Genomic DNA, 15197 nt, shown 5'->3' on the forward strand with positions numbered 1-15197 from the left:
GTGCACGTTGAGCAATCCCTCCCTAATTTGATGAAGGAAATTAGTCATCTTCATATTGGCTTACAGCCTTATCTTCAAAGGATTCATGTACCTGGGTATGAGATTGGGAAACAGGGTCATCCATCCCTTTCAAATCTGCTTCTTTTGTAATTTGCTCAATAATTTGGTCGACAGATTTGGCTAATTTTTCCAAATTTTTATGCTCAGATTCAGTTCTTGATGAAGATTTGACTGGACTTTCACTCTAGTAAGCTTTAAAGGAGGCAAGAAAATTATCAGACAAGAATCTCTCTATAGAAGCAAATTTCAATTTAGCATCATCTTTTATGTCAAATACGACTTGTTCCAATGCCACAACCATTCTTTCAAGTATAGTATTCGACAGTTCAACTGAAGCAAGTCTTCTTACCAGTATGTTTTGCTGGGTGATGAGTTTGTAAATAGATTGATTAAGGATCTTTAAGTTTGTCTCCTCTGAAACATGAAGATTTGGATTTGCATCAGGGGTTGACTCTTTTGCTTTTAGTGAGGTCTTACTTTTGCTTGGCGGTTGGTTAGGAGGTTCAGTTTGGCTAGGAGGTTCAGTTGGCCTAGGAGGTTCGGTTGGGCTAGGCATTCTAATTGGACTGTCTGGACTTGGTGGAGATGGAGTTGGTGGCTTAGAAGATATTTTTTGGGTTGTGTGTGGGGTAAGTACAATTTGCAAATTCTCTTCTATTGGATATGTGGAAGAACTCTCTATTAAAGTCTTCTCAGCATCTCTTATTTCTTGTAAATGTGTGAAAATCTGCATAAAATATTTTATAAACATATAAATTATATAAGTATATAAGGATTTTAATTGACTACACATAGGTTTAATACCTCAGAATCCTTAAGGTCAGTTAACATATTTTTAACATCTTTATCTCTATAATTAAATTTTCCATCCCACCAAATGAGATGGGGTCGAGCTACATTATCTACTACCAGGTAGAACTTTGTATGTTCAAAAAAAAAAAAATTAAGAAAATGAAACAAGTCAATGTAATAATAATAAAAAAATTATTTACAATAGTTAAGTGAAACAAATACTCACAATTACAATCATCACAAATCCATTGACATATCATAGTGAATGACCTTTGGATTGTTTTTTTGCAATTGCATTAAATTCATTCACAAGAAAATCCCTAATGGATTTAGGCCAATTGTATGTTCCAAAATTTTGGACATTCTTTGCAACTTCCAATGTTGCAGATTGTACATGAAAGTTGGCCATTAGAAAGAAAATGTTGGACAATAAATAAACAATGAATTCTTTCACTACATTATCTACTGGAGTTGACACATCCAATTTCTCAATATTATGCCTTATATCATTTGTTGTCGCTCCACCCATTGTAGTAGTACCTGGCTCAAATTTAATTCCTCTATTCAGCAAGCCAATAATCAAAGCAATTTCATCAGATGTGAAAGGTAAGGTCTTGCTATTAATAACAAAACTTTCAGACTGCATGTCCCACTTCGACAATAACATAAAAATAAGTGGAACATTCTGAGGAAATCGAGGCAGTAATAAGAACTGATTAATCTGTAGCTCGCGTAGTCTTGTTACTAACGGCTCCCCAAATTTTACAACCATCTCATTGCAAACTTCTCTAAAAGTTGAAGTTCGACATCTGAAATGGATCTTGGGGCAATATCCCTGAATAACAAAGAGTAAAAAATAGAACCTATGTAAATACCGAGTTATAACTTCAAGTACCGAATAGTACCAAAAAATATTAAAGAGGAATGATACCAATCATGTTCCACATAGACAAAGTATTTTCATAATATATCCAAACTAATACCGAGAAATTACTTTGAATAACCTAGCAATACCTGGCTGTACCGAGCAGTACCGAGCATCACCGATCAACACCGATCAATATCAAATAATACCGAGCAACTTCGAATAATATATTATATATAAAATAGTTAGACACCGTACAGTACTGAGCAGCACCGAATACCGTTTAGTACCGAGTTAATGTACCGAGCATTAACTCTGTACTAAACAGTATACATTCAAATTTTATACTGAAAAGAACATTAGTAAGTTAACCTTAACCCTAAAAATTCCATTTTTACTTTTTCTACCACATAAACTATATAACAAGAATATATGTTCTTCGGAAGAAATTTCTAACCCTAGGCATTGTTTCTATGGAGGTATTCGACCGATAATTTGCTTCGAACTCAAGGCAACTGCTTGCGAACTACAAAGGAAAGGAGTAGTTGCAGAAGTCGATTCATCTTTGAGTCTAGTAAAGCGAAATGAAAATCTACATGGTGGGGGATTTATTTAAAATAATACCATATCGTGATCGGCAGGTTGTCGGGTCGACATGGATTTAAATTTCGCACGTGTGACATAACGGGTAGGGTCCGCGGTTTTGAGCCCGCTACGTGGCGGTATATTATTGGTGACAAGACGTAGTTATACATCAAGTCACCGGACCAAATAATAGTTCGATTTTGAGGAAGTGTTTGAGGAGGCATGGGAAGAAATGATCAAGGAAACCTTCATAACCATGAATGGTTGCAGGATCTTTATAAGATAAGGAGAAAGTGGTTAACAACTTTCAACAAGGATTATTTTACCATTGGGCATTTTATCAACGCATCGTAACGAGTGTACTAATAATATGTGTCATGGCATTTTGAAGCCAATAAGTTCATTAACTGGTTATTTTCTTGGGTTGGAAAAGATATTGATGAATTGGTGACGAAATGAGCAGGATGGGGAGTACAAATGCAATCAGTCTGAAATTATTCATGTGATAAAGAATAGCTCAATATTAAAATAAGCTACTCAGTTTTACTCAAGAAAATTATATTTATTTTTTGAGGAAGAATTAATATAGGTTGTGGGAGAAATGAGTATAGACTTTGCCTCGACTGATTCTTCAAAGTTTCTAGTCAACTACATAGAGAAAAAGGACCAACATCATCCTTGGGTGGTTGACTTTGATGTAACAGAAGGTAACATTCAATGCAGCTGTAGGAAGTATGATACCATGAGATTATTGTGTTCTCACTATTTAAGGGTTTTTAAACAGTTGAATATGAATAAATTCTCTGAGAAGTATCTACTTCTGCGTTGGTCAGCAAGGGCTCGACAAGATTTTTACTTTGGTAACTTTGTTAATTCTCAAAGAAGAAATAACTTTGAAAATGGTAGGGGATTCATATTTAGAAATCAAGTGAGCAGATTTGTATATCAAATGAGCACGGAAGCCCAAGGGAATGAGGAGGCAGATGAGTATATTCTTTCTTCAATAGATGGCATGATTCACAATTTATACTTAATTCTTGGTGGAAAGAAAAAAATCAGAACGATGTTGCAAGATCCCAATGTGGAAGTGCTAATTTGATAGACCCTCTAAAGCATAGACCTAAAAGGCAAATTAAATACAAGACTAAAAAGCAATTGGGAAAAGAAGAAGCGGCCTAATAGTAAGTTTTTAATAATATGTTAATTATATAATTTCATACCTAAGACTAAAGCTGTAGTTTCTAATAGATAAGAAATCTTTGATGGGAGAAAAATAATGGATGATCCTTCTTCAACACAGATGAACTTTTTAAGCATGTCTGAATATTTTAGTGAGGAAAATATAATCGGCCAACCAACAAGCCAACTTGGTGCTGAATACACCAAATGATGAATTTTGGTTACAATAATTTTACTTCTTCGTTGTAAGAAAAAGAAAATATGCTAACTCTGTTCTAAATTTTTGCATATACTTTTGCCAATCTTTATAAGCAGCCCAGTCAACTTTCTTGCATTGAACGACTTTCTCTATGTATTTATACACGAACATTCCATAATCAAAATTGTTTGACTGAGTTGGAATTCCACGAACAAGTTGTAAATTCTATTTAGTTATATCTCTTTTAAAGCATCCTTTGGAATATTCATGCAAGTATTTTATCTAAACAAATAAAATTATTATTTAATTTTGTGTTCATATTGAGAAAAGAAATAAGACTTTTAAAATCTTGATTTAACTTACAACTATATGACATATATCTTTGTGTTATGGATTTGATAAGGAATCATATAATTTTTAAACTTTCTCTTTCAACCTGCCTATAACAAGTACCTAATGCTTATTGAAAATTATGAGTTGAATAATAAGACTGCATTCGTTAATAGAAACTGGACTAATGTGTTGGAGAAACATTTTAAAATCTTGATTGTACCCCTTATATACCTGCGATAAGTCAACAATATAAGAATAGTAATGTGAAAATTAGGTTATAAAAAATTATACTTATCCTGTACAATGGAGAAATGTACAAGTAGCGTTGAAATTTATCTGTCATTATCCTAGCCTTCTCTAATAACAAACAAGCAAAAGCATCTACATGGTTGTCGGCTAACCATTGATCTGTGAGCGGATCGTCAATATATGATATTTTTATTTCTATGTTACCAGATGCAAATATTACATCATCCCTACTAAAAAGAAAAAAAATTATAGCGCAAAATAATGTTGAAAGCATACGTAAAACACACTTAAAGCGTACGTAAAGTGCTAATAAAGTGCACGTAAAGTGCACATAAAGCGCACTTAAAGTGCACTTAAAGCTCACTTAAAGCACATTTAAAGCGCACTTAAAGCGCAGCCAAATGACTTAACTTACTTTTTATCAAATTATTTGAAACATTAATTCATAAAACTTTGTTGCTGAGTAGTTAGAAAATCCTTCCCTCGATACTCCATATATTGCAATGCATGTCAAGGTTGAATTTTTATATTATCAACACAAATAATTTTTTCGGTCTTCCTTAATACATATGGTATTTTAGTTTCTTTATTGTCTTCTCTTTTTCTTTTGATTTTTGTGATTGGTATTGGATGAGGTGCTTGAAAGAACTCCCTATTGGTGGTTGAAAAATATCTGTATTGACTGGTGGTGGAGGAACATCTATTGTTGCTGTTGGTGGTGGAAGAACATCTATTGTGGCTGGTAGTGGAGGAACATCTGTTGTTGCTGCTGCTGGTGAAAGAACATCTATTTTGGGTGGTATTGGAGAAACATCTGTTGTTGGTAGTTTTAGAGGAAAAGCTGTTGTGGGTGGTATTGGAGGAAAAGCTGTAATTCTAGATTTTTTTTACTGATTGAATACTCGGGTAAGATGTAGATATAGAATATTTTTCAGTATTATAATCACATTTCATTTGAAAGTCGACGAATTTGTATTGTAGAGAATCTACAGTTGCTTGAAGTTTTTCCACAATGTCTTCAAGTCGATCAATACCCAAATTTTGTTCAATTTTAGTGCACATGTTTTGAAATCCTTTCAGAAGTTTATGCTGAACAGTCGACCAATCTTCAGTTTTTACAAGAGGTGGTTTAGTAGAAGGTTGTGTAGAAGGTTGAGCATACGATTGAGGAAAAATTTCAGATGGTTCTTGATGAGGAGAGGGAGGTGGGGTGGTGTGAAATTTTTTTCATTATGGTGAATGAATTTTGTGGGGTTGATGCCCTCACCGATTTTCTAGATTTTGTATAGCATTTATGTCAGCTCTGAACTTTTTTACTTCTTCGCTTGTAACATTTTGTACAACAAGATATAAATGCAAAAAAATTTAAATATATTATAGGAAAATATCTGATTGTGCGCTATAAGTGCGCTTTAAGTGTGCTATATTTGTTCTTTACGTGCGCTATCGTTGCGCTTTAAATGTGCTATAGTTGCACTTTACGTGCGCTAAAGTTGCTCTTTAAGTGCGCTATAGTTGGGCTTAAAGTGCAACTATAGCGCAACTATAGCACACTTAAAGCGTAACTCTAAATATAAAACATTTAGACTTAAAAATTACCTCATTTTACCTCAAAAATTTAAATAATTTGGTAGCACTTTCTTGTGTATAGAACATTTTAGTATTCCCCTCCCATCTCAAAAAACATGGTCTTAATTCTGTATCAGATAGTTTATTCAAGGAAAAGTATTCCAAAAATCAAATATGTATAATATCAAACATAAAACATTATAAATTAACATTAAAAAACTTTAAGAGAGAATAACAACCAGTAGAATAGACTTTACCAGTATGAGAGGAAAAAAATCATTGATGTAACCTGATGGTCTTTGCATTTTAAACTTGTCAGAAATTATATCAAATTCCTCGATCATGAAATTTCTTATACATGAAGCCCAATTGATAGAGGTGAACTCAGTTACATTATTTGCTACAGATATGAGCTTTTTTAGGGGTTTTAAGGTTATTTAGTGGAAAAAAAGATTAGATAACAAAAATATTATAAAGATCTTTAACTTAGTAGCATTATCAGTCAATCTATCTAATTTTGTCATTTTGGTTTTTATTTCTGTTGATAGATGTCCAGTTAGGGGATCGATCATCCATTTGATATCATCACCTCTATTAGGCATACATGTGAGAAAATTTTTGTACATGTACATGTTACATTTAAAGTAAAAAAATATATCCATAATTTGTTATTCAAAATCTTACCTGTCAACAAAGCAACATCGTCAGAATTGAATTTAAGTAAATGGCCATTCATATTGAATCCTTTATCAGCAGAATTCCAAAATCTCAAAAAGAAGTGGTATATACTGTTGGAATGCTGGAAACTTCAAAAACTGATGAATGTTCAAATTCCTTAAAGTCTGCTCAAGTTCATCATCAATTAACTTGACAAAAGTATCACAAATTTTTCTGAAAGTGGTAACATAGCATCGTGAAGTAACTGACCTTTGATACGACATCTGGAAAAAAGAAAAAAAAATATTTTAGATAAAGCGCAACGAAAGCGCAACTAAACCTTTCGCATCATTTGTTTCTTTCATTTACGAAGTAGATTGAAATCTACTAAATTATTAACATTTTAAGATCACATTGAACAAACAATGTCATGTATAAAATTAACACTAAACCCTAAAATTTAAAATATAACATAAACGCACTAAAAGCGCAACATATGCGCAACATTGCCTTTTCTAAATGCTGACGAACTCCAATGTCGTCGTCTACCGCCAGGTTTAAGGTATTGCAGAACAAAAGGTATTGCAGAAGTCCGAGAGTAGAGAGCCGAGAGTAACAGAACAGTGAAAATGTCGAGTGAAAATTAAAAACATTTCATTTCCATTCTTGTAGTCTTGAATTCAAACCATCTACGGGTTACTGGGTCGGGTTGATCGGGCTGACAAGACATAAAACAAAAATATTATGTTAAAAAAATTCATGTTTATTCAGCCATATGTTCACTTTTTATTGGCATCCGCAGAGATATGTCGGACCTAATAATTTGCCCAGAAACGCTAACCATTATTTAGGATTCTGAGAAGTCAAAATGGAGTTCATCTTCTTCACCATCGCAGATATTTCTTCTCCGCTTAGATTCAAGTATGCGTTCTCAAGAGCACCTCCTTTATAAAACCGCCATAAAAGAAATTCGACCGATGCTCCTTTCTCCAATACACCTCTCCCTGTCCATTTCAATTCCGCCTCCATGGACCCTAAAACCTTCCTCATCTCAACCTCCACTTCCTCAATCCCTTCTCCTTTCTCCTCCAAAACTCCATCTTTCACCAAATCCTCCTCTTTGCATTCAGAAACCGCCACGACACCAGCTCCACCATCCCACCCCGCGGTCAGACGCCGCCGCCACTTCCCTGAGCGTGCTGCCTTCCCTGATTCCCTCCCACTCCACTCAAAAAATCCCAAATCCATCTACCGCGACATTCAACGCCTTGCCCGCGAAGGCAAACTTCGCGAGGTCCTAACAGTTCTCGATTACCTCGATCACCGAGGCATTCCTATCAATCCCACCACCTTCTCCGCCCTCCTCTCTGCTGCCTCCCAACTCAAATCTCTGTCATTAACCCGCCAAATCCATGTCCACCTCCGCATCAACGGCCTCCAGCGCAATGAATTCCTCCTTACCAAACTCGTCGAGGCCTACGCTGCCTGTGGCTCGCCGAAGCATGCCAAGCTCGTCTTTTCCGAGCTTTCCCCATCGACAGTCTACCCCTGGAATGCTCTCCTAAGAGGGAATCTCACCGGCGGATCAAGGTGGGGCCATGGTCCGCTTTCCATCTTCTTAGCCTTGAGAGAGGCTGGAGTGGAGGCTAATGAGTATACTTTTTCTTCTCTCCTAAAGAGTTTTGCTGGTTCACCAGCACTAAGAGAAGGGATGAAAGCCCATGCTCTTTTGGTTAAGAATGCGTTTGCTGGCTCCCCTTTGCTTATAAAGACAGGCTTGGTCGACATGTACTTCAAGTGCAGCAGGATCGGGATGGCTATGAGGATGTTTGATGAAATTCCTGAAAAGGATATTGTTTCGTGGGGAACTGCAATTGCAGGCTTTGCACACAAGAAACTTCGTTGGGAAGCATTGGAATGTTTCAGGTGGATGGTAAGTGAAGGAATAGAGCCGAATTCAGTTGTGATAACGTCAGTTCTTCCAATAATCGGAGAGCTTTCGAAGCGGGATTTGGGCAGGGAGGTTCATTGCTATGTTTTAAAGCGATTCAGAAACTATGTGAAGATGGTTTCGATTCATTCAGGATTGATAGACATGTACTGTAAATGCAAGGATATGAGCTCAGCAAGGAAGGTCTTTTATGCCTCATCTGAAAGGAATGAAGTGTGTTGGACAGCTTTAATGTCTGGATACGCATCGAACAATAGGTTAGACCAGGCACTAAGGACAATTGTTTGGATGCAGCAAGAAGGGATAAAGCCAGATGTTGTCACTATTGCGACGGTCCTTCCTGTTTGTGCCAGGTTGAAGACTTGGAGACAAGGCCAGGAGATTCATGGCTATTCTCTTAAGCACGGATTTCTGCCAAATGTTTCCGTAGAAACTTCCCTCATAACCATGTACTCAGAATGTGGAAGGATAGCTTCTTGTTGCAGAGTTTTCGATGGAATGCAATGGAAGAATGTCATTGCTTGGACTGCACTAATTGAATCATACTTGAGAAGTAGCAGCCCAACTTGTGCTCTTAAGGTATTTAGATCAATGGTGACAGCCAATCGACGCCCAGACGCTGTAATTCTATGCAGGATTTTGAGAGCCTGTGGTGAATTGGAAGCTTTAAAGCTTGGAAAGGAGATACATGCGCAAGCTTATAAGCTGAAAATGGAAATGATTCCATTACTTGTTGGAGAGATTGTGAGCTTATATGGGAAGTGCAGAGACATTAAGATGGCTCAAAAGTTGTTTGATCATGTTCAGGCCAAAGGATCCTTGACTTGGACTGCAATAATAGAAGCATATAGTCATAATAAGCTGTTTAGGGAAGCAATGAATATGTTTGATCGTATGCTTTCAGATGGTTACAGTCCAAATCATTTTACATTTGATGTTGTCTTCTCTGTATGTGATGAAGCAGGATTGGCTAATGAGGCTCTTAAGGTGTTTGAAGCCATGATTCAGAAGTATAAACTGAATGCAAGTAAGGAGCAATTTGATTGCATGATTGGCCTTCTTACTCGAGTTGGTCGCACTGATGAAGCACAGCAATTTGTGCAATTGAGATCTAGACTAGCCTGACTTTGAGCTGTTGAGAATAATGTTTATTCTTGCTATTGCCATTGAGTTTATCATCCTGGAAATGTGATATATTAGCGGTTGGTTATACTACAACCAACCATTGTTTTATTTCTGTTTAACTTTAATAGAAAAAAATATCTATTTTTAATGAGATGTGAATCTTGCTTTCTTTTTTTTTTTTGGATAAAAGTGTTAAAAATCAATATCATCTAGATGAAAATGGTTGTAATTTTTTACGTGCAGTAAAAGACAGTACTGGCTGAAATTTAAATTTAAAAAAAAAATATGGGAGGGAAAAACTTTGATTTGAAAAACAAGCTTAGTTGCTCACCACGTGGCGATTTTATTAGGCATGTGGCCAAAATCATCATCCAACTGGCGATTTCACTGCCACATGGCGGAAATCGCCTTCCATGTGCCTATTTTGATTTTTTTTTATTTGGGTTAGCCATTTGCTACTCGTTAGGGATTACTTAAGCTCCCCCCTATTAGTCCCCTTTATTCTCATTTACCCTCATGGTACTTTTGTCTTTGTGATTTTAGTTGAAGAAGTTATTTTTCTCAAAGCATTTGCGATGATCTTCTTCTCTAGTGACAGATGTGCATTTAATGAGATTTGATTAGTTTTATTCTTCATGTATGTTTCAAATAAACATGAAATGCATAAAATCATTTGCTACAAATATACTATGTATGTTTCCTATGATAATGATGTGACATGTTTGGATGATCTAGAACTAAACCGCACAACAACAATTACTAATGGGATTCATATATAGATATAAGTAGAAAACTTCTGCACGTCTTATTTCATGACTTCTACTGTAATTTGAGCATTTTCTTTTTATTATTCTTCTTACTGGCCCTTGATTCTTTTTTCCTTTTTGGAATGTAATCCTTTTGGGTTTTGGGTGCTATACAATATGCAATATAATAGGCAAAATATCTCCACTTGTCTTATTTCATGGATTCCACTATCAACTTATTCTTTTTTGAATGTAATCCTTTTGGGTTTTGTACTACGCACATAATTTTTTTGGAATGTAATCCGTTTGGATTTTATAGTACGTAAATATTCAATATTTTATGATTCTATATAAAAGAATTTTTTTTTGAAGTATGTTGATGCAATCCATATATTGTTCAATTTTTGTTAATGTGTTTTTTTCTTTTGGGGCTTTATTTATGAATGGAGAGCTACATGATCAAGTGACCTGCAATAGACATAATGTGTAAGAATAAATGTGACTATTAATCAAGATTATAGAATTTTCAGTATACCAAGAGGTGGCTGTTATGATATATCTACATGTAAACCCCCAAAATAATTAGTAAATGTTGTTGCAACATATTTAAGTATACTAATGTAAGGCAATCTTATCTTTACAAGGATGATGCGAAAAATAAAGCATTATAACATACTACCTCATGACATTCCAAAACACACAAAGCCAATGAAACATCTTTTAAAGAATTTTGCTACATTAGAGTGCACAATGATACAACAAATGCGAAAATAACCTACACAAACAACATTTAGAAAGAACTCATACATTAGAAAACATACAAATCACATCTTTTAAAACTACTTACGTGTAGCTTCAATGCTTTATTTCATTCAACAATATATGCATGTTATATTGCAATTGACTTTGCATGAGACAATATGTGTAAGAACCGGACCTATCCGGTTCATTTGAACATGACATCTCTTAACAACAGATGAAATGGAAGCAAGTGGAATAGGCAGCTGCCACCCAGTTGGACCCCGCAAGAGCACGGACCAAGGCTGGAGGGCTTGATTCACAATTATGAGCGAATATTTGTGTATGTGAATGAAAAGCAACGACTCCTTGTGAGTCATAGCTTCTATTCGCTCAATCTGGCAGGAGCAAATCATATGTGAAGGTTTCTGTCGAGAGAAGCGGCTGAGAGAAAGAAGAAGAAAGAAAGTAAGTTGTTTATTTTTTTTTATTCCTCTTCTTTATAGTTTCTAGTAGAATTAAAACCTGAGGTTGACATCTAATTTGAGAATAAAAGAAAGTTGGAAGAGGAAGGCAATACAGATTTTAAGTTTTATTCTATTTCTGATGGCAGAGAAAGGAATAAGTAATTTAAATTATTGAAATTTACATAAGTTTGTTTTTTTCTTTCCTAATTGAAGGAAAATATTATTGTGGATACGATAAATCCAAGTGAAGTGAGTTTTGTAAACTTTGGTTCGACAATGAAGGAAGGAGATTTGCAAGGAAGGAAAATTTTTGTGGGTAGTTTTTATATTATAAAATAGAGAGTGCAATAAAATGTAGAGGAAATTTAATGTTTGTTTATGATAATATTTAAGGCATCCATATTTAGTATTAATTAAGACATTATTATGTAATTTTTAACAGTGAAAGATTTTTCATAAGTGAACTGAGAAGAGTAATTTGAAGTCTATATCAAGCTCAAGATTTGGAAAGAAATTAAAGAACGAAGAAAAATAAAGTAGGTAATTACAGTCGTGTATCAAAATTTTATTGTTATATTTCCATTTAAATTCTAAAGTAATGTTTTATATAATTATTTTTCTTACTTTTGGATGTTATTATGTGTAAGACAATGTTAATTCAAATGCATATGTGATGATGAACAATGGACATTTAAATAAATATGACAAAAGAAATGTATGTCAAATAGTATGATAGCATGGATATGCATATGAATACGTGAATGGAGTACATATTGATTTAAACATATGTAAAGGAAAGAAAGAAAATGAATTTGAAAGTGTATATGGTTGAATATTGATAGGAAATCCTTGAGTTCGCATGCAAACCTACCACGATTTGGTGAAAAACAACGAGAACAGCACAAAATATGGGAGAAAATAACACAAATGATAGATTGCAATACGAAAAGCTAAGCGAAATAATAATGGAATAAAGATACAATTGATCCTCAATTCGAGAGGAGGATCGTTCTCTCCCGATCTCTAGATGATTAATCTAGAGCCCAAAACCCTAAGAGAACTCTAAGAGAATAACTCAAATCATGCATGCCCTAACCCCAGCCTTTCATATTCTTGAAATATAATTTCTCCTTAAAAAAAAAATTCTCCTAATAAAAAGCTTCTTAACATAAACCAAAATTCAAATTCCTTTATACATTAGCTGCTCTCTCTCTCTCTCTCTCTCTCTCTCTCTCTCTCTCTCTCTCTCTCTCTCTGCCGCCCAAGGGGCCTAATCACTTCAGGCGGACTTAAGGAGGTGGCTTAGTTCGCCTCCTATAAAAAAAATTGGCTCCTCCTGGGCCGGTTTGTTTTGTGCAGGGTTATTAACCCCCGCAACAATACCCCACTCCCAAAGAATCTCCTTGTCCTAAAGGTGAAAACTAGGAAACTGATGTTTCATCCTCTCATAAGATTTCATCTTGGACTTCTAATCTCTTTCTTTTCTCCACAAGTTACTACTTCATTTGTATCCTTCTTCTTAAAAATTCTATAAGTTGTGTTGTGTTTATAGTTCTATTGCAAGTTGTAAGTTATTTTTTTATTTGAAGTCGAAAGTAGTTTTTTTGTTTCTTTGCTATGTGCCTTTGAAAGTTTCTTTTTCCCTAAAGTGTCTAATGTTCTCCAACTTGTTTTAGAGCACTTGTTTAGGTTTCTTTTTTATCCCATCAATTTGGTATTACAGCTTCTAATTTATCGTATGTGTGTGAATTTTTTTATAAAAAAATAGAAAGTCAAAATGATATAGAATATGTTGTTGATGAAAGTCAAATGCCTTGGATTCAAGAAAAAAGATTTTATGTCACGAATTGGGTTCCAACTCAAGGATGTTCAACCGATCCACTCCAGAACGAGCTTTACAAAATTCAAGATAAAATGTGATTTTGAGCAAAAAAATATAAGAGTAAGAACATTTACTTCTAGCCAAGTTTAATCAAGAAAAGGAGATGATCGAAGAGAAGTACACTGGTTTGATTCAGGAGTTGGATTTGGCTCTGTCCGCGCATTCATTGATGCTTGTAATAAACTTCATTTTATGTTCATTTTATTTTATTTTTGACCTCTATTGTAATGTGAATTTTATATTTTATTTTATCCCTAATAATGGAAGGCAATCAATGATCATGTGTGGGTAGAGTGTTCTTGGGTCATGTCCACCTTTGGTTTGCTAGCTTCATTGGTTCCTTGGGTAATTATTGTTGGGCTGAAATTCATCTAAATGGGCTTGGCCCAAGGTTCTTTTGTTGTTTGGTGTTTAGAGGATTATGGTTGATTGGGGGCTATCTTTTTTTAGCATTGAATGCTGGATTCATGTGTTGCCGGGCTCCTTTCTTGGTGTCTGTTTGGCTCTTGACTGTTCTGATTCAGGTTGTTCAATTTGTGGTGCTACTGTGCCTTTCCTCTTGGGGGTTTCTCCTGTTCTGGTTGGCTGAATGGGGTGGTTGCTTTGGGTGTATTTCAGGCTCCTTTTCCTATTTATAGGTGATGTTTCTGTTGTTGAAAGATTATTGAAGCTTGATATTTGTCTCTAAAAACCTGAGGGTTTCTTCCTAAGCTTGAGAGCTTCTCCTTCTACCTATTTCTTCCACCAAGGCTTCTATATATTTCTTCTTCTCCACAAGTTTTTATCCCATTGTATCTTTCTTCTCTACAAAATGTGTAAGAGGTTTTATTGTTGGCCAGTTTGTTGGTATTTATCGGAGGAGTTGCGAGGGGTGTTGGATCTGGATTGCTGGGTGGACCTCTAGTTTGCATGTTCTTAAGAGCATTCCAATTCCCTATTTTATCGTTACATGTGAGGTGGCCACTTGTTGGTTGTTCTTAGGATATTTCTCTTTAGTTAAAGTTTTGTTATTTCCTAAAGCTATTTAAGTTTTTGCATATGGTTGGATTTTGTTAGTGGTTTGTTCACTTAGTTTTGGATTGAGTTGTGTTATGTTTCTCTTAAGTGTTCTCCCTTGATTTAAGTCTATTTTGATCCCATTAATTTGGTATCAGAGCCCTTGGTTGTCGTTCTAGTCTTCCATTCTTCTTTATAAAGTATGGATAATCAGCAAGCTGAATGATAATGCATGTTTATGTAACAAATGGTTAACCTACAACAACAAATGAAATCAGTGACTAATACCTTGGCTACACTAAGTCCAAAAGGCAAACCTATTTTGAAACAAATGAGGGATCCAATAAGTTGTCATGTTTTCCTCCTACGAAGAAACATCCTAAAAAAGAAGAAGAAGAAATGCAGCCAAGTAATGCCCTTCAAGATGGTAAGTTTACCATTTATCTAGTCAAAAATATTATGGATAAATTTGAGACTCAAACAGTAGACAAAGTTGAATTTGTGGATAGGTTGGTAGCGTGTGAGGAACAATGTATTAAAAGAACGAGAGAAGTGCATACACCGACTAAAAAAGAGGTGCAAGACCATGAAAGGAACAATGGAGAAATTGCTATTCTTGAAGGTTGATCTAATGAAGTGACATTGTAGAATGTTGACCAATTTGTTTGTTGCAAAATGCCGCTAAATGAAGTAAACATAGAAGAAGAGAAGGTGAGGTAGTCAAAAGAACGACAAATGAGAACAACGACCACGGAGGAAGGTATTGATAAAGCCTTTATATCTCATCAAAATATTGAAGAGAAC

At 35.1% G+C, this 15197-nt stretch overlaps 1 protein-coding gene across 1 annotated transcript; it reads left to right on the forward strand.

Annotated features, from left to right (window-relative positions):
• Positions 1-7325: 7325 nt before the first annotated feature.
• On the forward strand, positions 7326-9717 carry LOC110116146 (pentatricopeptide repeat-containing protein At1g71460, chloroplastic). Its single transcript, XM_020849620.2, has one exon. The coding sequence runs from the start codon at positions 7516-7518 to the stop codon at positions 9562-9564; it is 2049 nt and encodes a 682-aa protein (XP_020705279.1). The 5' UTR covers positions 7326-7515; the 3' UTR covers positions 9565-9717.
• The last annotated feature ends 5480 nt before the right edge of the window (positions 9718-15197 follow it).

The sequence above is a fragment of the Dendrobium catenatum genome, unplaced genomic scaffold, assembly GCF_001605985.2.
Source record: "Dendrobium catenatum unplaced genomic scaffold, ASM160598v2 original_scaffold_235663, whole genome shotgun sequence".
NCBI classification, from domain to species: domain Eukaryota; kingdom Viridiplantae; phylum Streptophyta; class Magnoliopsida; order Asparagales; family Orchidaceae; genus Dendrobium; species Dendrobium catenatum.